Source organism: Equus przewalskii, chromosome 7, assembly GCF_037783145.1.
Source record: "Equus przewalskii isolate Varuska chromosome 7, EquPr2, whole genome shotgun sequence".
Taxonomy (NCBI): domain Eukaryota; kingdom Metazoa; phylum Chordata; class Mammalia; order Perissodactyla; family Equidae; genus Equus; species Equus przewalskii.
This window is the reverse complement of record NC_091837.1, coordinates 27,984,489-28,010,400: the sequence shown is the minus strand read 5'-3', so window position 1 is coordinate 28,010,400 and position 25,912 is coordinate 27,984,489. Positions and strand designations below refer to the sequence as shown.

General features: G+C 49.0%; 1 protein-coding gene across 2 annotated transcripts in view; it reads left to right on the top strand.

Annotated features, from left to right (window-relative positions):
• The window catches only part of SLC15A4 (solute carrier family 15 member 4), a 28,297-nt gene extending 8,406 nt beyond the window's left edge, over window positions 1-19,891 (top strand). Inside the window, exons 3-8 of one of the 2 annotated variants that reach the window (XM_070627297.1) lie at window positions 2,464-2,632; window positions 3,066-3,143; window positions 3,587-3,755; window positions 12,345-12,500; window positions 13,637-13,795; window positions 18,823-19,891. In XM_070627297.1, the coding sequence (XP_070483398.1) occupies window positions 2,464-2,632; window positions 3,066-3,143; window positions 3,587-3,755; window positions 12,345-12,500; window positions 13,637-13,795; window positions 18,823-18,971 (880 nt within the window). In that variant the 3' untranslated portion in view covers window positions 18,972-19,891. The remainder of the gene's footprint in view (window positions 1-2,463; window positions 2,633-3,065; window positions 3,144-3,586; window positions 3,756-12,344; window positions 12,501-13,636; window positions 13,796-18,822) is intronic. The other variant, XM_070627299.1, reaches the window with a different exon arrangement.
• The last annotated feature ends 6,021 nt before the right edge of the window (window positions 19,892-25,912 follow it).

Genomic DNA, 25,912 nt, shown 5'->3' with positions numbered 1-25,912 from the left:
TATTTCTGGCATTCATTTCGTCTGGCGACTGCCTGTTTCTTTTTGGTCTAGGTTGATGTCTGTTTTGAAGATGATTTAGTGCTGATTTTTTTTTTAATTAATTTTTTTTTTTTTTGAGGAAGATTAGCCCTGCACTAACTAATGCCAATCCTCCTCTTTTTGCTGAGGAAGACTGGCCCTGAGCTAACATCCATGCCCATCTTCCTCTACTTTATACACGGGACGCCTGCCACAGCATGGCTTTTGCCAGGCAGTGCCAAGTCCACACCCAGGATCCGAACCGGCGAGCCCCCGGCCACCAAGAAGCAGAACATGCAAACTTAACTGCTCTGCCACCGGGCCAGCCCCTAATGTTGATTTTAAATGAGGAATCCATGAATATCTGTTCAGTTCATCAGACCAGAGTGGAAATAGTTTTAACCCTTTTTTGAGACATAGACCTCTGAGCTGAGAATCTGAGAACCAGTGGCCCTCCTCCCGGGAGAATGCACATAGCTGTGCATCCAGCCCCTGCAGACAGTCCTGGGGAGCACAGGCCTCCTGAAGGTGGGGCGCTGCGGCTTTCTGGGTTCTGTCTGTGTTCTGTGTCACTGTGGCCGTGGCTCCATGTTAGACCCTTGTATGTTACAAAATAATATACTAACCATTTATGTGGATTAGGTCAAGTTTTACGTGCATATTGACTAAGCAGTTTTAAAATATTTTAAAGATACAAAATAAAAGTAATATAACCAGTAACCTGTATGAATGATTCTATGTGTCAAAATGGATTTGTTATTTGACATTTAAATGTTTTTAGAAAAACACATGTAGTATGATATAGTAAACCACTGATAGTGTCTATGTTAGGTACACAAGGACTTTTAATTTTTGGCCAAAATAATAATAATAATTGGAGAAGCTATAAATGTTTTCAAATGAACGTATGAATAATATCTTTGGAACTTCGAGGTCCACTCTGAGTGTGTTTTTTCTGATTTTTTTCCCCAGTAGACTAAGCTACATAAGGACAGGAAACATATCTTTTTACGTTTATTTTTGTGTCCCCAGCACCCAGTTAGAATGGAACTGGGCGTATATTCAGTGCTCAGTCAACATTTGCTGAATTGAATGTAGTTTATCTCCAAAATTTGGCTAAAATGTTGTTACAGTTTTCAGTTTTTCCCCTGCTCTGAAAGTTCAAATTAAAAATGTCAATATTATAAGACAAAAACGATGTAAAATAGTGACAACTCAGTTAAGTGGGATAGGAGTTTATAAACTAGAAAGCAGACAATTGCCATTTATATCTGAGTCCCAGAATTGGAAGCAATCTTAGTGGTAATTATCTGCTGATATTTCTGGCTTTCGAGAATAGTGTGCGATTAAAACAATTTTTTTTCTTTCTATTTTACCCCTAAGAACCTTAGAACATGTTTCTCTGTCAGAATGTTTTGAGCTAGGAAAGATCTTGGAGCTATGTGCTGAGACCTGTTCATTTTACAAATAATGAAACAGGCCCTGAGTAAGCAAGTGAGCGAAGCTGCCGATACAAGAGCCAGGACCCAGAGGCCTGCCTTCTTGACCATGACCAACAGACCTGAGAGAGGGCGATGCCTTTGAGTCGGGAGCAGAGCGCAGGTGGTGTCCTGCCTTGGGCAGGGCCTCAGTCTGCAGCCAGGACTGCCTGGGTTCGAGTCCGGCCCCAGCTCTCTGGCTTTGTTGCCTTGGGCATGTTCCTTACCTCTCTGTGCCCTGGCCTCCCTCTCTGTGCAGTGGGGCTGGCAGGAATATCCTGGTGCCTCCTAGGGTTGTGGTCAGGGTTGACGAGTGAGCACTTAGGCAGGAGCATGGTGCACACTGAGCACCTGATGTCACCTGCGACCAGGTAACCTGGTTGTTATCGTCATCACGAGCATTGTCCCTCCCCTCTCAGCTTTCCCCACCAGAACAGAGCCCGTCCTGCAGTTTACATAAACCGTTACCATTTTATTAACAGTGTTGGTATTAGTTGTCAAGTCTTGACATTTGGTAAATTACCTAGTTAAAAATCCAGACAATGCAGCACAATTTTTTCTCAAATACTAGTGCAGTGATGTAGCTGACGATGTCGAGGTCAGCTCCAGATGAAACTGCAGGCTTTGCTCAACACAGGGGGTTGTTGACCAGTGTGACCACAGCCAGGGGTGAGGTCAGCCCAATTCAGACTGTGATCAGACTGCACCTCTCAGCCTCGTGACAATGACAGGGGCCCCGATTGCACCTTGACTAGACAGTCCTTTTGTCAGTGTTTCAGTAGATTTTGCAATGTGTAGGAATAATCTTAGTAGCTATGTTTGGTGTGTACAATTAGTAACTAATAGAAAGAAGTTAGAGCAAATTCAAGACAGCAAGCTGGTTTCCTACCTCCAAACTTAATATGTTACCAGATAATTGATTTCTGGGGGTGGAAGAAAACTAATTCCTTCATTTTATTTCCCAAAGTGAAGGCATTGGAGTCTTTCAGCAATCTTCTAAACAAAGTCTGTTTGATTCATGTAAGATGTCTCGTGGAGGGCCATTTACAGAAGATAAAGTGGAAGACGTGAGAGCTCTTGTCAAGATTATCCCTGTTTTCTTGGCTTTGATTCCTTACTGGACAGTGTATTTTCAAGTGAGTGGTGACAACCAGGTTTACTTTCCTTTCTCTCCCATGGAATGTCCCCCGGCACTGGTTAGGGCCATCGCTAGAGTACAAGGGTTTCATGATTTCCATGAGTCTAGGATCTTGCAATCTTGTTTCTAGTTAAGGACTCATTTTTGCTGATTTAAATATTTTGAAAACCTTTTCAAAAAAGAAGCTGAGAACAGATATGCTTCTGCTTTTCCAAGCCCTCCTTTTATTTTGATTTCTTGTTTGGATAACTGTTACTTTTTTTTCAAAGTTGGTCTCCAGACGCCTTTTGTGATGACCACGTAATGGACTTGTCTCTTTCACACCTGAGCCCTTGGTGTCTCAGCACAGGGTGGGCGGGGGCGGGCGGCACGCGGGACGTGGCTGAGGGGCAGAGCTGTTCACGTGTAACGACTCTGCTTTTTACACCCAGATGCAGACAACGTATGTTTTACAGAGTCTTCATTTGAAGATTCCGGAAATGTCCAATATTACAACCACTCCTCATACGGTGAGAACAACTGACATGATCTGGAAATTGTCACTTGGGGCTTATGTGACAAATAGATTCCTTCTGCCAGTCGTAGATACTTTATAAATGTTAGCTTGAACTTAAAGCATTCTTATTGAAATGGAGTTTTTACTTATCTTGGAGATTTTTTCCATTGGCTTTGTTATTTACTAGGTCCGTGTCAATTAAACATTAGTTAATATTTTCACCTGATTCTTCCCCCGCCTTAAATCGCAGAAAAACAAATGCAAATCCATTTAGAAATGAAAGTGTTTCCTCAGTTCCAGTGTCTTGAAGCTGAGACTTTTTCCCTAGGAGGTTATACTTTGTAGAAATGAACTGTTCTTGAAATAAGGTTTTCCCATTTGGACATTAGTTATATAATAAGTAACTACTCACATTGCAGGAAAATAAACACGTGGCCTGTGATTTTCCAATTCTAGTTTCCGGCAGCCTGGCTGACCATGTTCGATGCGGTGCTCATCCTCCTGTTAATTCCCTTAAAGGATAAGCTGGTTGATCCCATTTTGAGAAGAAATGGCTTGCTCCCATCATCCTTAAAAAGGATCGCTGTTGGGATGTTCTTTGTGATGTGTTCTGCCTTCGCTGCCGGTAAGATGCCGTTTCGGCCTCATTTCTGCTGACGTCGGGGTGGTGAGTGGCTCAGAGTCTAGTGGTCGCCCCTGATGGTGCTCCCCCTTACTCAGGAAGCGCGTGGACTTGAGAAGAGAACGTATGTGGACTGTTTTAAACCTGAGTGCTGTTCATTTTCTAGTTTTTCGTTACATGAAGTTTAAGGTTTTCTTCCTAAGGGTTGTTGTTTTTCTTCTAGAACTAAAACCAGTGAAGTGCCTTGGAAGGGATTTGTGCATTGAATCAAGGGGTGCGTCCTCTCCCTGTGGATCCAGACCGTAGACAGCTGTTGAGTGCTGATGGATGGGTTTCTATAAGTTGAGGTGTTACATGATTAAAGATGTGCATTCACCTGAGCTTAATAGGGTCCAGTCTGCCCCTGAACTCTTTGCACATTTATGTAAAATTTCACGTGCATTTTCCTGGGGAGAAAGGTTTTGTGAAATAGGTTCATGACCAGCCCCCATCTCCTAGAAAAAAGAATGTGGTTAAGAACTAATGCCTGAGTATTCCAACACGAGCGAGGGGAATTAGCCTTTTGGGGGCTCCGTGCCCTTTTCATAGTTCTTATATTCTGAAATATAAGTTGAAATAGCTTGTGATAAAGCTGAGGTGTCACTGACTCTCACCCTCCTTTCGGGTTCTTCCTTCCTTAATATTTGAAAATTGTTGAACTGTGAAATAGCTTAGTTAGCTAACAAGAAAAGCTGCTATTCCTGAGTCAACTGTGTATCGTCTCGTGTTAGGAGGAATTTGACGTTAAGCGCTGCTGAGACGGAGTGCAGTAGTCTCCAGCAACACTCCATAGCAGCCTTCATCTGCTGTTGCCGAGCGAACATATTGATGCAGCACTTGATAGAGCTGAAGAAGTGAGTCCCTAGGAGTAAGCATCCATATTCCAGGGACTGGACAGCTCATGGACTGTGACGTTTTGTCTTTTTTTTTTTTAAAGGTTGTGTTTTTTTTTTTTTAAGATTTTATTTTTCCTTTTCCTACCAAAGCCCCCTGGTACATAGTTGTATATTTTTAGTTATAGGTTCTTCCAGCTGTGGCATGTGGGACGCCGCCTCAGCGTGGCTTGATGAGCGGTGCCACGTCCGCACCCAGGATTCCAACCGGCGAAACCCTGGGCCTCCAAAGCGGAGCGCGTGAACTTAACCACTCAGCCATGGGGCTGGCCCCAATGACGTTTTCTCTTGATCAGATAGATAAAGTGAGGCTGTGTCTGAATGAAGTTCTCATGGTGTGCTTTCCCTGTAACTCCGTTTCTCTTCCAGTCCTGTGGCACGTGAGGGAGTAAGCAGGGCAAGTAAGAACTCAGTTACCACAGGATCTAATTGCAGGTTTCGTTAAGTGGAGTCAGCAGGCAGCAGGGCTGCCTGCAGGAACTGTCGTGGCACTGGGGATGTGTCTGTCTGTCTTGCCTCCTCTGAGCACCTGCCATGGGCTTAGCTTTGGCCTCAGCAACTCGTCTCGTTTCCAGGATTGGGGAGCCAGCCCTCTGTGCGCCGTGACCATGCTGTCACATGCCACGGAAGAGAGTCCTTGATCTCTCCCTGTGGGAAAGGAGATGTCCTTGGTCTCCCAGCACTTCCTAGTAGAATCCTGGGTTTCGGCTCCTTGAATACCATCTTCCTTGCAATTTCCTTAATGGCCGGTGGCTCATGTGGGCTGCCCTGAGAAGCACGGGGGCATTCCGGTGGTTCTGTAGGTGTTTGTGCAGGAGCAGCTGGCAGACAAGTGGCTGTTGAGGATACCCAGTCAGGCACGGCAGTTCCAGCTTTTAAAAGTGCCTCCAACATGCGCGGTGGCTGCTCCAGTGCTGAGCAGTCAGGCTGCCTTTGAGTGGCTGCTGGCGCCTGGGGGCCCGGGTGCCTTGAGCAGTGAGCCTGTACAGTCTGAGGTTCAGCATCTCACTGTTCCCCAGAAAGGGAGACTGCCTGCTCTGCCTGCCTCCTTAAAAAGGCTTGCTTTGCTCAGTGGCCAGATATTGACAAGGAGCTTAGCTGTCACTGGTTGAAAGAGTTTAAATATCTCGTAACTTGACCTAAGCACAGTTTATTAAATTTAATCTAAACAGTGACCCAGGTTTCATGTAGTTTCACTTCCAGCTCTAGTGATGATTATTTGATTGGAACATTAATAAGCTTTAAGTAGAGACCTGAGACCATTATAGGAAACCAAAATTTTAATAGAAAAGAAACTTTTGCCTTGAACTTACTGCATTCATTAATAGTAAGTTTGCCGTTTGGCTGACTGCGTTCATCCCTGATAAGTCAGCATCCTCCATTTAGTGCCATGCCTGCCGTAATAACTCCTTCAGACTGTCTCAGATGAGAATCAGGCGGGGGCAAGGGTTTCTCCACGTCTGCTTAAGAAAAAAAGAAGTATGTTAATTTGTCAGATTTCTTTCTCCCCTTAAAAAATTGTGTGTGTTAAATCAGTAGCGTAATAGACACCGGAGAAAAAGAAACCTTAGAAACATAAAGAAGAAAATAAAAGTCAACTAATGCCCCCAGAGCTGCTCACTCCTGGGGTGGCATCTGTCCAGTCTTGTTTGTGTTCTGTACGCGCACAGATGTACACCTTCTGTGTTTTTGCAAAAATGAAATCCTATTATGTAAGCTGATTTAAGCCTGGTTAAGAAAAAGTGTAAGAAAACCATAAAAGTATAATAAAAGCTGTGCATCTTAAGTATAAGGAGGTAAAAAACCCAAATACAGATGAGCCTGCGCACGCACATGTACAGTTAAGCACTCCTCATTCCATCACTTGAGTAATCCGCTATTGCAGTTCCGCAGATGCGCAGGAAAATCTATATGCAATGTGTGATAAGTATGTATTTATACTTCCTTTGTCACCTGCATTTTAAAAAAACCTCATGTATCACAAATATCATTCCACGTCAGACATTCATCTGAATCCTTTGTTGCTGAGTATTTAGTTTTAGTTTTTCACTATTATAGTAATCACTGCAGTGAAATTTCTTTACTTCTCAAATCCCTGGATGTGTAATCATTACATCCTTTTAAGGCTTTTGATGAATTTGACAGAATTATTCTCCAGAAAGACAGTAACTCCCACCTATCGTCCTGGGCTGATGGTACGGAGCATCCTCCTTAGCGGTCTGCTCCTCACACTTGGGCGTCGTGGGTGCTCTGCTCTCACAGCGGTTTCCAGGCAGGAGTCCACGCATGGGCTCCAGGGCCTGGAGAGCATCTGAAACGGAGGCAGAATCGTCTGAGGACCTTTCTGGGTCATAGCTTTCCTTAGAAAAGAGCTAAGGACCACTGGTCTACAGCACTTTCTAAAAATGATTATTACACAGTCAATCCATGGTCATTAGAAATATGGAGATAAAAGTCGGGGAGACCTAAGTGCATCCGTCATCCCACCGTCCCACAATGACCACTACAACTGTGTTTAAGTCCTGGAATGTTTTCTGTTACGGCTAAATGAGTTTTTTTTTGAGACCAGTGAAATAAACTCTTCACACAGTTTATAACCTACTATTTTTGTGTACTAGGTACATACCATTTTTCCATGTCAGTAGTTATAATTCTCCTGTTAAATATGATGGTTAGTTCCGGTCTGTCCTTACTGCAGACAGTGCTCTGTGCACCTTGCACATCCGTTTGTTGTGCACGTGCTCATTGCCTCCTTGGCTGGAGCACTCGGCGTGGGAGAGCAGAGCAGAGAGTGCGATGTGCACAAAGGCTGATCTGACAGCATCTTCCTTCCTCTGCGTTCATCTTCTCCTATCTGAAGGGTTACAGCCTGCTTTGTCTTTGCTTTAACGTATATTATTAGTGATGTTTAAGATTTTTTTCCCCAGATTTATCAGTCAGTACATTCTGTGTGCAGGTCATGTGTTATGCCCCATTTTCTAGTGGGTTTTTCTTATTATTGATATGTAATCAATTGTTACTATTCAGAACTTTATCTCATCTCAGGAATTTTTCTCTCTTTTTTTCATTTTCCCTTTAATTTATCTGTGATATGTTGCAGAGTTTTCTTTTAGATCCTATACATTTTATGTAGGGTTTATTCCTAACTGCTTTGTGTATTTTGGTTTCTCATACATGGGATTTTCAACAAGTTGAGGTTCAGTGAATTATTTTCAAAAGGTAGCTCATCTCATCTTCAGATAACATAGTTTCTTTTCCTCCTTTGTGACAATTCTACCTCTTTTTCTCTTTGTTGGACAGTGTTGGCTAGACTTTCTCTAAGCTGTGGGTGACGGTGGTGGTAACCTCCGTCGCCCCCGCCTTTAAAACGGGTGCCCCCAGCAGCTCCCTGTGACGTTCGACGTTTACCATTGACCTTAGTTTGAAATATCTGTTCGTGATGATGTTAAATATCTCACTTTTGTTTCAAGTTTACTGAGTATTTTTGGCAGAAGTGAATGTTGAGTTTTTCTCGAATATCTTATGTTGGTTTCCAAGAGGATCACATGCCCGCCATGTTTTTATTTATATTAACTCCTGATACTTCACTGTCCTCGCATTTCTAACATAAACTGTTAAAGGGCTGACTTGGCTGGTTTGGCTGGAATCTGCTGCTGTGCGTCTCTGTTCCTAACTGATGTCAGTCCCTGGTTTGGTGTCAGGGTTACTTAACTTCATGAGAGGAGTCGGTCAGCTCCGTACTTCTGTAGGCGGGAGAGTGTTGTCACAGGGTGAGGATCATCTGTCTGCTGCCTGGAACATGACATCAGGCCATTTTGGTTTCTCTTGAATTACTTAAGCCCTCCATTTTTTAATGTCCTGAGTAAATTGTTTATTGCGTTTTAGAAAAATTATTACAGCGGAGATAAAAATAGTCTTAAATAAATCTGTGCGTGTTTCCTTCCTCGTTTTCTAGTTTCGTGTATGTGTGTGCTCTTGATCAGAATCTCCAAAACTGTGCCCTTTTTGATTGTTCCATAGGAGTATCTCCCGAATTTATCAGTTTAACTGTTTCTGTGTTTTCTGAGCGAAGAATGAAGAGATTAATGTCTTTCTATTCCCTTGGGTTTGTTTTGTGACTCTCATTTCTGGAGTTAAATTCTTCACTTACTTTTCCTTGTTCTTCTCTTTAGCCGTGAAAACAGGTAAGGGTATGACTTTGCCTGTTTCCTGCTGCTTTCTCACAGAGTCATGTGCTGGGTGTTTGCTTTGTTGGGTCCGAAGAATATTGAAACTGTAGTTTTTATTTCCTTTTTGATCCAAGAGTATTTCAGAGAATGTTTTCATTTCGTAGTGTTGATGTTTGTGTTGGTCCATTTGGTAGTGACGCCTGGTTTCATCATGGAGTTGGGAGAGAGCACAGCTTTATAATTCCTGTGTTGGGAGCTCAGGGCTTCCTTTTGGGTCCAGTAGCACTTTGTCAGAATGTTGCCTGGTGCTGGATGGGGTGGTCCTCGTCTGCTGTAACACTGCAGGCTCTGTTGATCAGATCCTTGTTGGCAGAGCTCCTCGTGCCTCCAGGGCTCTGAGGGTTGCGGGGGTGAGCGCACTGTCCAGGAGGGCTGTGGTCTGGGCTCAGTCTGATGAATGGGAGGCAGGGCCCGTGCAAACCCTCTGAACACTGGGGTCTGTTGGAGTGCAGCCCCGTGAGGCACAGATCTCGTGTCTGTTCACTTCATTCAGTGAAGCAAACTGAGCTGAGCTCTTGTGTCCATGAAGTTCAGGGCTAGGTTCGTCTTTGGGTCTCCAGTTTGCGACCCTCGCACCAAAGTCTTGTTTTCATCTCCTTGTTCTCACAAGGACCAAGAAGTGTGTTTCAGTCAGGTCCTCGCTGTGTCCCCAGCAGATGATGGTGTTTTACATAATGTCAACATTTATGGCTCATGTTTTCTCTGGGGATTGTATGCGTCGTCCATAGAAGAGCCCTTTGGAAGGGAGGCGGCACATGTGGCATCCTTCAGACCCGGGTTTGAAGCCCAGGCTTGCTGCTAGTCGAGTCTCCAAGACTCAGCGTCCTCTTCTCTGCGGGACCCAGGTGTTATTTCTCTCTCTGGTTGTGAATAATAATGAGATGGTGCCTGTAAGGGAGCAGGGATGCGTGTTAATACCAGAAGCACTCACTGAATGGCCCGTGGGTTATTTCAGGGTTCTGCTGGCTCTCTCTTGCCCTGGTGTCCCGGGTGTCCCCCCTCCTTCTCTGTGCTCTGCCCCGTGCATCTTGGCCGCCCTCCCTCTTCCTCACGACCTCACGTTGCGTCAGCTTCCGTGCCTCGTCTCGTCCACGGCGTTCGGTTTGTTTATTTGACCTGCTGTGGGTTATGCCTTTCATTGAGGATGTTGGCCCGTTCACGGCAGGGACTGCCCGTCGGTTATTCCAGCCTCCTCTTTCATGTTCGCTCATAATGATGCTATCCTGTTACTGATGGGTCACAACGGCCTCCTTCAGCCTGTCCCGTCTCCTCCGGAGCCTCCGTGTTGGTGCAGGACCGCCTTCCCCTCCCGCAGCTGCTTCTGTCCGCTTCTCGGGCCGCGCCCCGGCCCGTGCTGTGCTGCAGCGTCCGCCACGCCTCGCCTCCTCCTAACAGTCCTGCCAGCGGGCAGCTTTTCTTTATTTCTTCATGTTCTCTTAGGTTGGTCTTGTTATGTGTGTCCCCCTTAGCACCCCTCAGTGTCTGGTACCTTTCCCCCTCAGTCTTCACAAAGTCCGTGTTTTCTTGACGAATAAAGAGCACGGAGCAGATCCTGGCCAACAGTTTACTTCCCTCCTCTGCCAGAACTTTGCCAGGAGTCGATGTGATCTCTTCTCTTCATGTTACTTAGTCTATGTACTGTCCCCACCACACACACAGGATTGTTTGCCTTTCCTGTGAATGACTAAAGTCTTATCCAGTGCCAGGATTTATTCCGCAAAACAGGTGAGTGGGTCCCTCCCTTTAGACCTAACTGTGCACTTGAGTTGCACCCAAACCCTTCTGGCTGGAGGGCTCGTGGCTGGTGCAGCAGCCTGACAGCCGGAGCAGAACGGGCGGGAGCCGACTGGACCTCGGCGACCCAGAGGAAGCCCCCTGCACTTTCTCCTGTGCGTCTCAAGGCCTCCAGCCAGGTGGGAGCTGTTGCCCTGCCAGTGCTGCCAGTGGCCCGCCAGGGGGAGAGCTGTCACTTGTGCACAAGACCTTGCCGCCACCAGCGTCTGACTGAGGTGGCCGCCGGGCCCTGCCATGCCTCAGAGGCCCGCTCCAGAGCAGCCAGAGCTCTGAGCAGCCTGCTCTGCTCATCTGTGTTTCTCAGTCGGAGGAAGGGTGAGGGCTGGGGTCCCTGAGCTCAGCTCCAGGGAGGAGGGCCAGGCTTTTGTTGGAGGCCTCTCCACCTCGGTCCTCTGGAATGGTTCCTCTCGGTTTGGACGCTTCACTTGAGATGAGGTTTGGGTGCAGGTTCCGGAGTTTCTCTTCTCTCCTCTCTGTCCAGCAGATCCTGGCCCTCCGCCCTCCTCACGCTCAGGGTTCTAAGCACGTGTGTCTTTATATGTCCATTAAATATCAGGGCCCGTTGTTTCATTTGCAGGTAGAATTCTTTAGAAACAAAACTTGGTGACATCTTCAACCTAAGAACTTGGTCCTACAAATTATCGTTTTTAAACTTTATTTTGATGTATTTTCTTGTTTTATAAAGAGTTGCTGTTTGTGCTCTTGCTTGTCTTGCGATGTCCTCCTGTGCACTTGACAGATGACAGATGACTTGGTGAGATCTTGGTGCTGCTGAGGGCAGAAGTTGATTTGGGAAGCTCGGTGCTTTGTTGTTAAGGTGAAGCCCACCTGTGCCAGGACCCCAGCATCGTCAGCAGCAGCCATGGTTGTAACAGTAGTGACGGTGGATTGGTGGGGCAGCTTAAATCTGTCACCACAATGGGAGAAACATCTCGAAATGTATTACCCTCTGATACGTAAAATAGCATTATCAAGTTTTTTATTGCAGGACTGACTATTAGCTTTCCTCTACTGCTCCTTTTTTTTTTTTTTTTATGATTGGCACCTGAGCTAACAACTGTTGCCAATCTTCTTTCTTTTCTCTTTTTTTTTTGCTGCTGCTTCTCCCCAAACCCCCCAGTACATAGTTGCAGATTCTGGTTGTGGGTCCCTCTGGTTCTGCTGTGTGGGATGCCGCCTCTGCATGGCCTGATGAGCGGTGCCATGTCTGCGCCCAGGATCCGAACTGGCAAAACCCCAGGCCGCCAAAGCAGAGCACGTGAACTCAACCACTCAGCCATGGGGCTGACCCCTCTACTCCTCCTTTTAAAAGAAATAAAACGGAATATAGGTTGTGAGCAATCCAGATATTTGAGGGTTAAATTAAACATGTTGAACATCCATTTTATAAAGCAGTGTGAAATGTGCAAATGAAATACGTGTGATCAGAACTCTATTTTTCAGCAACCTGCTGAGGAAGCTGAAAGCTGGGCGATTCCTCAGATTGAGGGTTCTGGGGGAGGCTGTGTTGTTGGATGTTATCTTTCCGTGTATGTCTCAGAATAATCAAAAAGCGCCTTGTAGCAAACTTCTGGTTTTGTAGTTTAATTGCAAAAGTTAATGAATAAGTGCTCTACTAACTTACTTATGAATTCTAGGAATTTTGGAAAGCAAGAGGCTGGACCTTGTTAAAGAGAAGACTATTAATCAAACCATTGGAAAAGTCGTTTATTTTGCTGCCGATTTGCCGATCTGGTGGCAGCTCCCACAGTACGTGCTGATTGGTGTCAGCGAGATCTTCGCAAGCATAGCAGGTACTGTTAAGTCACAGTTGTCTGGGTCCAGGCTGGTCGTGGGATGATAAAAGCCGTGCTGTTTTCTCGTTAGAATATGTTGAGACAAAAACAGCACAGTGCGTTTTTGTGTTTTTGTGGATACTTGTGGTTCAGAATATGGAGTGGGAAGTGAGCAACAAGACCACGTCTGAGGTTCTCCTTTCTTGGTATAAAAGCAGGATTCCCCAAACGTTCCTGTGAAATCCGCCTGCTGCCGCAGAGGCGCCACAGGAGCGAGGAAGGGAGGAAGAACCCCTGGGCGGCGTCCTCTGGGTCCGTTGCTTCCCAGCAGACCCTGCAGCTACGCTGTCAGCCGAGCCCGAGGATGCGACTCGCAGCCCGGCTCTCAGTGTTTCAGTTCAGTTGTGTAAGGACGCAAAGACGTGTTCCCACAGGCCTCTCCTTCCCTGTTAGCGGGAGTCTGTGGTGTTTCAGACAAGCGTATTCTGTGCAGACCTGTTTCTGGCTGCTGGGGGCGAGAGAAGGAGAAAATTAGTGAGGACCGAGCCTGTGGAGCGGGTGGGTGCTAGCGGGCGATGATTTTCACCTCTCCTCTCATCTCTCAATTCAGGCGGAATTGGCTAATGAGTTTGTGAAGGGAATACATCAAAAAGATGGTCCTCCACTTAGAACACTGCAAATCTCCACGTCTAGTTATTACACAAATGTGAATTTATAGATGTGCCTGTTGAGATTGTTGTAAAATATATTGCCTTTGCGATAGAATTCTTAAGTAAATTCCTCATTCTAGTGTTTGTACTTTGTTTCCAAACTCCCATTAGTTGAGAATATAGGAAAATTTTGCTTCTTTAATCCCTTTTTCTCTAACGAACAAGAAATTCTAAGAGCTGACAAATCAGATGTTCCCTTTAGGTGTGAGAGCCGGGAGTTGACTTTGTGCCTCACTGAGATGTTGTAGGAGTCGTCACGGTGAACGGGAGAGTAGGCAGCTAGCTCAGAGCCGTTGGTGTCTCGAGCTTGTGTAAGTCCTGACTTGAGAACAGGAAGGGAGCCGCCGCAGCTGGACCGGTGCCGCGTCTTCCGTGTTTGGGCGGGAGCATCGTGCGCCCGTCGGAGGGCTCCCCACAAAGACCACGTCCCCTTCCTCTCCGTAGGTCTGGAGTTTGCCTATTCCGCCGCCCCCAAGTCCATGCAGAGCGCCATAATGGGCTTGTTCTTCTTCTTCTCTGGCGTCGGCTCGTTCGTGGGCTCCGGGCTGTTGGCGCTGGTGTCCCTCAAAGCCATCGGATGGATGAGCAGCCACACTGACTTCGGTAAGAGTAGCGGCCTGTCTTTTCAAGAATGACCAGTCCTAAAAACCACGGGTCTCAGGCTGCGGTGGGGTGTGTGTGAGTGGAGACAGGCCGTCCCAGGAGCTGCTGCCCCTGTTCCCTGAGCAACGTCAGACACTCCCACCGTCTCGCTTACGTCGTGAACTTTCTCGAGAGACGGGTCAGCCCGTCTCCCAGTGGCCCCGTCCGCCGGCCGCTGCCCTGTTGCTGTTCACTTGGATGTCTTTGATGAGCAGACTGCTTCCCCACCTTAGTGTCCAGCACGATTTTTATGAGGCAAATAAAATCTCTATCACAGATCTCCCTTTATTGCCCCTAGGTTTTTTTTTTCTTTGCCTAACAGTACCTTTTAATTTTCTGCTATTAAAAATTGCCAGGTAATAAATGGGCTTTTTTTAGTAAACAAGCATTACTCATGATCAGTCATAATGGGATTTTACCTCTAATACCAGTAGGTGGCATCTTGGGTCGTTGAACAAATTCAGTCACCAAAGTTGAGCATTTTACCATTTCCAGATTTATGATAACTTTTAAACAGACCCAGGAGATGAAGGTTTCTTCCTTCCCTTTTATGTTTTGCTTATGAAAACAACCTACTCCTTTCTCTTGGATACCTGTGTAGCATTTGCTCGGGTCCAGTGGTACTGAGCCACCTTTAGGTTATAAATCCCCTTGAAAATCTAATGAAAGCTTAGGGACTTTTCTCCAGAAATTGCAGAATTCCAGAAGCCCTTCCATGACTGAGTTAAACTTCCTGTCCTAAGGGGTGAGTAGGCCTGTGGGGTCCTAATGTAACTTCCAGAAAGCCAGGCCCCGGCCGCTGCCCCAGGGCGCTGTTGAGATGCGCTCCAGCTGTGTGCGTGGCAGCTCAGGCGTGGTGGTCCTGGGGGAGCAGGCAGGTCTGGGGCTGTGGCTTTCGTTCCCGGAGCCTTGGAAGATGAACAGCCTGCGGGTAAGGTCCAGATACACAGTGGGCTCTGAGAATTCTCACGGCTTCTTGATGTCGCAGAACCTATTTCTGTACGTGGGACAGACCTCCTCCAAGAGGGACTTGTTGAGAGACCAGAGCCCTGCCGTTCTTCAGGCTTGGATTCTGTTTTACTGTTTTGGATGTATCATAAAGAACAGATTGGTTTTGTCGTTCTCGTTACTCTCCAGCGATTTAACCCCTCGTTGCTAATTTAATATCTCACAGTTTACCTGTCACTCCTCATTTACTCCTGACAGGTTATTTTTAAACTTTGCCTTCTGAGGTTCATCTCCAATGTTTATGCATCCAGCTCCCATGTACAGGGCTTGGACCTGCTTCTGCTTGTTGATGTTATTTTCATGAAGGGGAAACATTTCGTAGTGTGTTCTCAAACAGCCCCCACACTGCGTCCCGCAGCACGCGGTGGGTGGTCTCTCCCTGTTCTTACCCTAGGAGAGTACACCATTGCTGCCCAGCAGCCCCGTGCCCTAGACAGCAGGAAAGGACCATGGTGTGGGGGGTCAGCTGCGTCATTTGCAGGTAGCTGGCTGTCAGAGGTGGCTGATTCGGGGAGAGAGTGGGACCAGGTAACCCCTGCCTACCAAAGAGAAATTCTTCTCTCAAAGGAGTAGCAGACGTAGTTCCAGGTTTCACGGCCTCTCTGCCCCCAGCACCTTCCTTCTCGCATGCGTGTCCAGGTAGGTGGTGGAGCTGGTTTAGCATCTCATAATTGACGCCTGAAGCAGCTTTCTGTCGATTTAATGGGTCCGAGGTGTGAAGGCTGAGTCCCCCAGAGCCTCCTGTCGGTGTCCTCCTCTGCCTGTCCTCTCCCAGAGCCTCCTGTCTGTGTCCTCCTCTGCCTGTCCTCTCCCAGAGCCTCCTGTCGGTGTCTTCCTCTGCCTGTCCTCTCCCAGAGCCTCCTGTCTGTGTCCTCCTCTGCCTGTCCTCTCCCAGAGCCTCCTGTCTGTGTCCTCCTCTGCCTGTCCTCTCCCAGAGCCTCCTGTCGGTGTCCTCCTCTGCCTGTCCTCTCCCAGAGCCTCCTGTCTGTGTCCTCCTCTGCCTGTCCTCTCCCAGAGCCCCCTGTCGGTGTCCTCCTCTGCCTGTCCTCTCCCAGAGCCTCCTGTCGGTGTCCTCCTCTGCCTGTCCTCCGGGGCTGGTGTGCTGTTCTTGGTTGGTATCATTTCACTTGGGGTTAATGCTCCTGCTGTGCGGTGCGCTGGCCCTCCGCGCACAGCCTGGCGTGTTTGTGATCCAGTCGGAATTGCAGAATGTTTCAGAAGGCTTCCTCCTGTCCTTTCTCAGTTACCCCCATCCCCACAAGACCACCACTGCCCCATGTTGGCACCCTGACCCCTTGTGTGTCCTTGCGCTCCATCGTGACTGTCGTCACTCAGTGCCCACATCTGTGAGCGTGGTCCCTAGGAATTGGTCTTGGTTATGTCTGAGGTGTGTCCATGGTCGAGTTTGTTACAGTTTATTCATCCTTCCTGCTCCCGAGGGATGTTCCTGATGTTTCCAGTTTGGGGCTGCCTTGAATCGGTTGCTGGAACGCTTGTGTATGATGTTTGGGTGTACATGTGAGCTCGTTTCTTCGGGGCCTGACAGTCTGTCTCATCAAATGTAAAACTCCAGTATATTAAAGGTATATTATATGCGGCTCACCTGTAGTCTGCAAAGAGGCCAGGAGAGCACAGGGGGATGGCTTTTAGGGGTGGCCCCCTTTCCGAACCCCCTCCCTGATCCCAAACTGGACTGACGGGGGACGTTGTGCATTTCTCTTTGCCCTGGGATAAACCAGTGTACAGTCCACCTGGCCTACCAGCTTTGAGCTTTGGACATTTTAAATGATCATCCGTTTAATTTGGGAAGATTCATATTTCAAAATCAGCGCATAGAGTAACATCGTTGATATTTTTACGACAGCCTTGTGGTGGCATCGATGCTGACACTGTGGTAGTGTTGCCAGCGGACCTGGGGGCTCCTGAAGGGAGGCTGTCTCCGTGTCCAGTACGGAGCCGGCGCGTAGTAAGGGCTCCATCACTGCCTTAAGTGGCTGGTGAATCAGTAAAGCCCAGTCTGACAGAAGTTCAAGGTGACACGAGATCTCTTCCCAAGGCGATAAACATAGGAAATCAGTGTGTACAGCCTGTCTGAAAGAGGATGCCTTAAAAATGTGCTTATTATATAAATCTGTTTTGTATCTATTCTACATTAATTCCATGTATTTGACAAAAGCATTGTTAGACATCTGATACTGGTGAGTTTATGTTCAGATAGAAACAGGAAGTTCCAGAATAACCCAGCTTTCAGAGCCCTCCAGAGGAAAGGAAGTCTCGCTTATTTAGTAAGCAAATCAGAGATCTGCTTTGAGACGGTCAGAAAGCACAGCGGCCTTCCTGCTGAGACCCCAGCTCCGGGAGCGACCTGCTGACCAGCTCCCTCTGCTCACCTCACACGTGTCCAATCCTTGCCAGATGGTGCCCGGTGGTGCCGAGGGCGTGCGGTCCGCGGGCCATGAGGCTGAGGCAGGGTTGTTGGTGATGGGGTCGGCCTGTAGGGAGCACAGGGTGGCGGGCCGTGAGTGCGCTGGCTGTCTCCCGACCAGCTTCTGCACCTGATACACACGCGTCCTTGCTCCGCCTCCGTGTTGAGTGGTCCTGGTAGGTGGCACCTTGAAAACTTGATTTTCCACCGAAAGACCATCAGTTTATGGACCTGACGCCCTGGGCCTGTGTGTAAGGTGGGATCGTAATGATGGCTGGCCCTGAGGACACCTCGTTGTGTCCCAGGGACTGTCTGGACCTTACCTGCACAGTTACCCTGTAAGTCTGTCCGTGTCTGGCAGGTGCTGTGTTTCCCCATTTCACAGAGGACGAACTGAACCTGGAGACACCAAGGCACTTGTGTTTGAACCTAATTGGTTGAGCCCACGGTCCGCGACTGTTACCGCTTCAGCCACCCCAGGGTTATTGGGACCCACGTGGAACACTGGCGTGCACGCTCGGGCAGAGGGCGTGTGGTGCCTGGGGCAGAGCTGAGCACTCTGTGTGTCAGCAGTTAAGACTAAAGTAGGCACCTGCGTCACCTTGAGGGTGCTAAACTTAAAGATTTTTAGGAAAAATTGAGAAACAAGCTTGTGACTTCCTGTAGATGTGGAATGTCAGTTGAGCCCCCTGCCCTGGTGTGTGGGGGTCCGTTGGCGTGTGTCGTGCAGTGTCAGTGAACTGCGCAGTAGATGGGGACTCAGGAGCGGGCGTGACATGCAGGCAGTGCTCTGGTGCTGTCTGTGCTGCTCGGTGACCACGTGCTTTGCCCACGTTAGGAAGAATGGCACTTGGGATCTGCCGAGGGCACCGTCGGGTGCTCCTTGTCCTCACCCTCCTCCTCGGCAACATCAGCTCTGAGTACATGGCATGACTAACCGTAGGAAATTTCCTTAACGTGAGGGGGAACACTCATGAAGACAGACTGGACGGCAATACTCCTTATCTGCCAGATGTTTGCTTCTGGTGGCGAGAACACGTGAGGGTGGGTTTTTTACTTTCCCCACGTTTTCTGTATGGGAAAAAAATTTAAATGGAAAGACACTGACTTACCGTTCTTTCTCTTGTGGCCAGTTTTTCCACTGTTGACGTGCAGGCTCTCGCCTTGCGTGGACGCTCATCTCATCCACCTTCTCAGATGCGGCTCTGACCCCACTCGGAGGTGTCCCAAGCGTGTGGTGGTTCTGTTCCGCCTTGCCTTGTCACGGCTGGGGAGCCTCACCCGTTGTCTCCCAGGAGAGAGCTGGGGGGTAGAGGCACGGCCGGCTTGTGTCAGCGTGCGGGTCCACGGCCCGTGTTGGGGTCCAGCTGCGAGTGGCTCGTGTAGCGACTGGACACGAGATGCTTGTGCAGCTTCAGTTAACAGAGATGAGTTTTTTTTCTAATGACCACAGTTAGAATTCATTCTGACCTTAGTAGGAACCAAATTAAATAGCTAAAATCTTGTAAAATCTCTAAGTTCAGCTCACAGACCTCTTTTTCCTTTGTTCCTCCAGGTAACATTAATGGCTGCTATTTGAACTATTACTTCTTCCTTCTGGCTGCCATTCAAGGAGCTACTCTCCTGCTTTTCCTTATCATTTCTGTGAGGTACGACCACCAGCGGTCCAGAGCAAACGGGCCACCTGCCAGCAGGAGGACCTGACGCTGGAGGTGCAGTCTGGTCTTAGACGGTGACACACAGGGAGGTTCCTGGCCGGCAGGGCACTGAGAGCAGGCCGGACTGGGAGTGGCCATAAATGTCGGGCTTTCTGAAAACCTGCACGGCGGCTGGCTTGGTTTCTGCTTTTCTTCCGCCGATGAGCTGGGCAGTGCCTCGCTGGGACTCGTGCCCCGTCTGCTGGGCCCTCCTGGCGCAGCGGTGCAGACGGACGGAAGATCTCTGCTCATCCTGCCGCTGGCGTCCCGGCAGAACCTAGAGGGAGATGGCAGTCTTGGGAGACTGCACTTCGGTCGGCTGGATCCCAGTGTTTTAAACAAATATGTTCATTTCCTTCCCACACACCGTATGATCTCACTTTTTTCCTTTTGATTAATAAACAACTACTTATGTTGAGGAAAGGGAGGATTTTTAAGAGGTCAAAGTGTGGTCAGAGGCTGTAAAGATGTTCTATAAAGGTCCACTTGGTGGTTTCTCTCTTAAGCCGCGAATCTTGCCATTGCTAGGTTCTTTGGTACAGGCCGTAGTGAATATATTGTATCTGCTGCTTCAAACAATACTTATTTTTTGAAACTATTGACATTGCTTTTTTTCCTCAAGTGAGAACATGTAACAAGAAATATTAAAACCATGTGTCCTGGCTGAAGCCACACACAGCTTATGGGAGTGTTTGCCCCTCTCCCGCCCAGTCGTCGTGTATCGTTTCATTCTGGGCACCACCGAGACTGAAGACCGCTCCTGGGGGACGAGAGGACAGTGTTCCTCTGAACAGGTTTAGTGCAGTTAAAGGTAACTGCAAGTGTACAACGTGAACTTGGACTGTTGGACGGCCTCTGACTTCTGTTTCCTTATTTTACATGTATGTGGGGGTTCGCGTTTGTTAAATAAACGATTCTCTATGTGTCGCTGTGCTTTTGGTCTAACTATTTTAAAAAGCACCTCAAATTTGAGATCCGTTAGCCGATTCTTCGAATGGTTTGTCCGCAGTCATTGTTTGTTTGGCATTTGCAAGGATCCACGAGATACACGAGCTGTCGTCGTGAAGCTGGAGCTTCCTGAGCCGGGAGCTGACGACCTGTCAGGGCAAACACCTGTTCTTGACCCAGCTCTGACTGTCCAACACGGTGATTCTTAAGCCTGCTCCATATTAAAATAGAGTTTTATATTTGAAGAATACAAAAAATAGACACAAAAACCCCACTTTTTTTTTTTTTGTAATACAAAGCATAGAAAAATAGCAGGGAATCTTGACTGGCGGGGTGAGGACAGAGTGAAGATGCGACTCGGGGCAGCAGCGGTTCTCAGCGGGGCCGCCGGGTGAGGTGGGTTAACGGGGGCGTTGAAAGCGCCACTCTTGGAGACGTCCTCCTGAGGTCCAGCGCTTGTCTTCAGGATACATTGCGTGTTGAAAACTGTTACCCCGTCCTGTCGAAAATGCATTTTCACTGTAAGGAGTCAGCCATGAAAGGGAGGAAAGTGAGCCGTGAGGGCTCATCAGCCCGGCCTTCCCTGTCACATGGTGATGACGCCCTGGGCACATGGAGGCAGGAGACAGAGGACCAGATCCTTGCCCAGCCTCCAGGACCTCACATGGGAGTCCGCCTGAGCCTCAGGGCTGGTAGCGGGGCTGCCCATGGACTCAGTCCAGGGCCCGAGCTGGATGCGCCCTCGGTGTGGTGAAGGGAAACCTCCAGATAGTTAGTAGAAGGGCTAACCGAGCAGTCAGAGTAACGGCGTTTTAATTTTCACCTCAATTCAGACAGTGGGTGACCAGGTTCACCCTGTGGCACTAAACAGTAACCAAATAAGTAAATACACAAAGCCAGCGTGCCTTGGGAGACTTGTGAAGAGAGTGTGCCTACCCTGGGGGCTGCACCTTGTGACCTGCTGTGTCGGCCTCATGAGACAAAGGTGAGCGTACTCTGCTAGGAGATGCTCGTCCTGCTGTGCCTCCGGGACAGTGGACGGGATGGAGCCCTCGTTTCTCCACCGTATCATGGGTGGATTAGCAGAGAAGGTTTTTACTAAGATAGCCTTTTCACAGGAGCCCATGACCCTTGTGGTTTCAAGCAGGGACCTGTCCAGCCTGTGTCAGTGACATTCGAGGGCGGCTGTCCACGCATCCTGCTTTAACCTGCCAGAGGGTTCCACTTCTGAGCGGCCGTGGGAGCATCTTGCTCCCTTCATACCCAGAGGTCCAGGTGGCCTCTTCCCGGTGGCGAGGGACAGCACAGCACATGGATATAATGCTGCGAGGTTTCAAAAAGCAAGTCCTTTCGGAGTTACATCGGGCCCATATGAAACGCTGGTCACCTCAATTCTAGGTAATAAAAAACGGATGAGCTTCAATATTAGCAAATTGTTCCACCTGGTGCAAAACAGTTCCATCCTCTGAAAATCAAATCACATTAGAGAAGAGTGAAGTGCTGTAATAACCTGGAACTACTGGGGACCAGTAAGTGATTCACCGTTATTGGAACAGGCCAAATATTTTATGGGCATTTTCAAGTAGAATGAAGTCATTTGAGTAGATGTTTTTAAATGTTCACTGTAACACCTTGCTCATTTGGAAATGGCCTTTTGGAGGGAATAATACATAAAAAGTGCTTTGTTGAACTAGAACATATTAAATAAGTGAAAAGTACAAAACAGAAAGCCAAGGGTAAAAAGGCGTGCGATGCAGGGCTGCATAACGATATGAGAAATCAGCATTCGCTGATTTCCAAACTGGCTAGAAGACAATGCTCCTTGGAAGGGAGCCCAGCACAGAGCCAGATGGACCCATCCATCGGACTGACTTCCCAACCCTCCAAACCAGCCTCGGGAGAGCAGCGCCCCCCTGATGGAGAGCAAACCTGGACGGTGAGTGAGTTGACCTGAGTCACCGGCTCCGAGGTGGGAAAGACAGGACAGGAAGTGCATTCTCTCCTCCCCTGTGGGCCATGCTGACTTTCCAGTGGCTTCAGGACCCGTAAAACAGGTCAGGTATGGAGCAGAGGTGGCGGCAGATGGCCTGGCTTTCTGGAGAAACGCAGTCAGCCCCTTGACCTGTAGGACCCCCGTGGTGGAGGGGAAGCTCCTCAGGATCTTGCGCTTGCATCTTCTCCGTATCCGTCCCTAACTTCGCTGATGCCCCGTCAGAGCTGCAGTCATTAGTTGTTTTTAAAGATCAATCAATATCCTAATCCTCCTGTGGAGCCTCCCCGTCATTAATCAGTGATGTCGCCCAGGGAGCCGGATCTGGAGTCCTCCCCGCAGGCTTGAAGGCTTTCCACTTGACTGCTGACGTGTGGCGTGGGCTGCAGACAAGGCTGGAGTCCTCTGTGGCCAGCCGATGCTGGATGCTGAGTTTGTGGGGCCGCCAGCGTCGGTAAAGCGGGGATCTGACCCCAGCCACCACATGTTCCCGGGGGAGATGAGGAGTGAAGGTGCCTTTCCAGAAGGAGAGAGAGACCAGAGCTGCCCCGAGCTCCTGCTGAGCAAGATGACGTGACGTGGGAACCACTTTGGAGGGGCGGTGAGTGCGACTGGAGAGTGCAGACGGCTGAGAGAAGACGACAGGGCGTCTGTACAGACACCGCTAACCTGACCCAAAAGGGCACTGGAGAAGGCGGGGGCATGTGGGGCAAAGGAGGCCTTTACGCTCTTGTTTTTTTTAAGAATGGAGAAATAAAAAGTGAGCTTTACAAAATTCCAGCATCTGTATAAATTGAATATTGTGGTTGTGGGCAAGTGTGGATTCCCAGGGTGGCATTCTCCTCTCACTGCCCGATATGGGCTGGGCCGGGGTCCGATGAGTGAGCAGAGAGGAGAAAAGGCCCCTCCCGCACAATGGGAGCCCAGACCTGCCAAGAAGGGCTCCTGAATGTGGGGGACACCATTCTCCGTGCCCTCCCCATGTTAGCGAAAGCCCAAGGCAGAAATGCAGGGGACCACAAACTCGGGGGGAAACGAGAAGAAAAGGGAGCTTAGCTAAGAAGCTGCATGCCCACCACAACTCTAACACTGCCAGGCGGGCCAGCCAGGCCAGAGCCATGAGGCGTGGGGGCAGGCGCTCCTTGGAGTACTGCCACTTCTCAGGATCTGTCCTGAGGGAAACAGGTGGCTGCTGTACTGGGTTGAGGGGGGTTCCCCCAAATTCATGTCCACCTGGAACCTGCCAGTGGGACCTCATTAGGAAATAGGACCTTTGCAGATGGAATCAAGTTAAGAAGAAGGTCATATGAATTGGGGTGGGCCTAAATTCTGTGACTGGTGTCCTTAAAGGAGAGGGAAATTTGACACACAGGTACAGGGAGAGCAGCGAGTGACAACGGAGCACAGGTGAGAGTGATGCGTCCACAAGCCAAGATCTCCCGGCCACCCCAGGAGCGGGGGAGGCAGGCACGCTGCTGCCCGGACCCCTCCGAGAGCCCAGCCCTGCAGATGCCCTCGTTTCAGAACAGTGAGAGAAGAAACTGCCCCTGTTTTAAACCACCCAGTTTGTGCAACTTCATCACAGCAGATTCCCAGGGCTGCCCTCACAAAGTGCCACCAACCAGGCAGCCTCACCCAATAGGACAGTGTCCTCTTACAGGGCTGCAGGTCGGAGATCCAGCACAGGGCGCCCCCGGTGAAAAGCAAGGTGTCCACAGGCTGCGTTCCTTGCTGGAGGCCCCAGGGGAGAATCCTGTCCTGCCTTTTCCGGCTTCCCGAGGCCACCGGCATCCCTGGGCTGGGGTCCCCTCCCTCCCTCCCTCCCTCCCTCCTTCTGCAAAGCCAGCAACAACATCGAGTCACCTCCAGTCGCTCCGACCTCCTTTTCCACCCTCTCTTACTCTTCTGAGGGTTCTTGTGATTGCACTGGGCCCAGCAGATAATTCAGGATGCTCTCCCATCTCAAGGCTGGCTAGTAAGCAAATGTCATTCCCTTTGCTGTGAAAGGGACCCAGGAGTCTGGGGGGGACATCTTCACAGTGGCGGACCAGCAATCAGCGTTCCAGAAAGTTGAAGCCACTTGCATGAGGCCCTGGCGTGTTGTCACAGGAGAAGTTCGTAATAAATCCAAACACCTTCCACACGTACTCGGTGAAAATGCTAGAATCGCTCCCTCTAGGTCCAGCAGTGCTAATAGCCAACAAAATTAAAAATTTTTGACAGGTCTAGACATGAATTTTTATACTTTATATTACATCATAAACTCACTTGATGGGTACAGATGCAGACATGAACAAAAGCAGCGGTGGTTTCAGAAGACTGAGTTAGGAAGAGCACAGAGTTTGGTGGTAACCCCCGTGCTTGCCTGTCACCCAGACGGCACGCTGGCCGGAAACCACGTGCAGTCACGACATCTCATTTCCTTTGTGTTTTTGGCCCAGGACTTTAATTTTTCTACATCCTGAACACAAAAGTAATATGTTCCTGAAGTCAAGAAAATTGCAGGAGTCTGTTTACATCAGCTGAAGTTAGCCATTTGCTGTGCTTGTTAAGACACGTTAAGCAGAGCTTTGTGACCTGGGTTGTTCTAAATAGAACCCATCTCTTACAGACAGGGCAGGACGCCCCTCTGAACGGCCGCTCTTCACGTCCGCACCGCAATCTAAAATCCGTCAGGGAATTCAAAGAGAGGGACCCAGGGCTGTTGCTAGGTGATGCCTTTAAAGCAGAAATGTGCCGATGGTAAAGGGTTTGCTGCCACAGGACCTTTGCTGGGGCGCAGCCTTCCACACAACCTGGAGCTGGCAGGACATCCGTGAGACAGGACGAGGATGTGCACAGAGCACAGGGTTTCCTTTATCGACAGGTGGACTTTGAGAGTTAATTTGGGGAGCGGGGCTGTCGATAGATATTTTTTCAGTTTTCTTGAGACATCAGATCATCACAACGTACACTTCAGATGTTTTACCATTTTATTTGTCAGTGAGATCCTTGAGTGTTGAAAAAGCCCCTTCTCCTGCCTAAAACTACAGACGATGGAGCCCCTCCGACCTGGCGGACCCCCTTGCCCAGGCTGCGGAAACCTTTAGACCCCATCGTACTTCCTTGAAGCATGGAGTCGGCTGGTGTGGGCCCCACTGACTTACAGCTTTGATCTCGTGTGTGCTCTTTGCAGGTCTTATTGCTGGTGTGGCTGGAAACCAAAGAGAAGTAACCACCCCGTGAGCCATCCTCTGGCTCCAGGCTCAAACTGGGGCCAGCTTCTTGGGCCGGGCGGGCTCGCCTCATCACCCTCCTTGCACATGGTCCTGACTCCCTGACAGTGCTGTTGGTGTTCCGTCTGGAAGAACCTGTCACCCACGGGGGGCCCCTCATCCTCAGGGACCGGCACACACAAAGCAGCTGGCCAGGGGCTGGACGGGAGCAGTCAAGGTTGTGGCCCTGCCCTTAGAAATGGTGGCGCTCAGTCCTTCATTCAAGTGGCCTCTTCAAGTTCATTACACTTCTTGGGAGCAGGCGCTGGATGATGATTTTTGTCTCCCATCTCTATTAATTGCAGGTTAAAGTTCAGATCAGCATTGTGGTAGACTGAATAACGCCCACCCCTCACCCCCAAATGTGTCCACATCCTGATCCTGGAACCTGTCATTATGGTACCTTATGTGGCAAAAGGGACTTTGCAGATGTGATCAGGTTCAGGATCTTCAGCTGAGGATTGTCTTGGATTATCTGGAGGAGCCTTGGAATCACAAGGGTCCTTATAAGGAAAAGAGGGAGGCAGGAGATTCAGTCAGGAGACATGAGGACAGAAGCAGAGAGCAGAGCGATGCGATCCCAGCTTTGAAGGTGGAGGAAGGGGTGGTGAGCTCCTTGCTCTTGTGAGACTCAGCCCCCTTCTCTCCACCCTAATCCTGGCCCTGCTGTACTTGTCCACTCCATTTCTCAGTCCATGAGCTTGTTCATTTCCAGGATGTGTGACACACACGACGTTCCTCACAATCCTAGCAAAA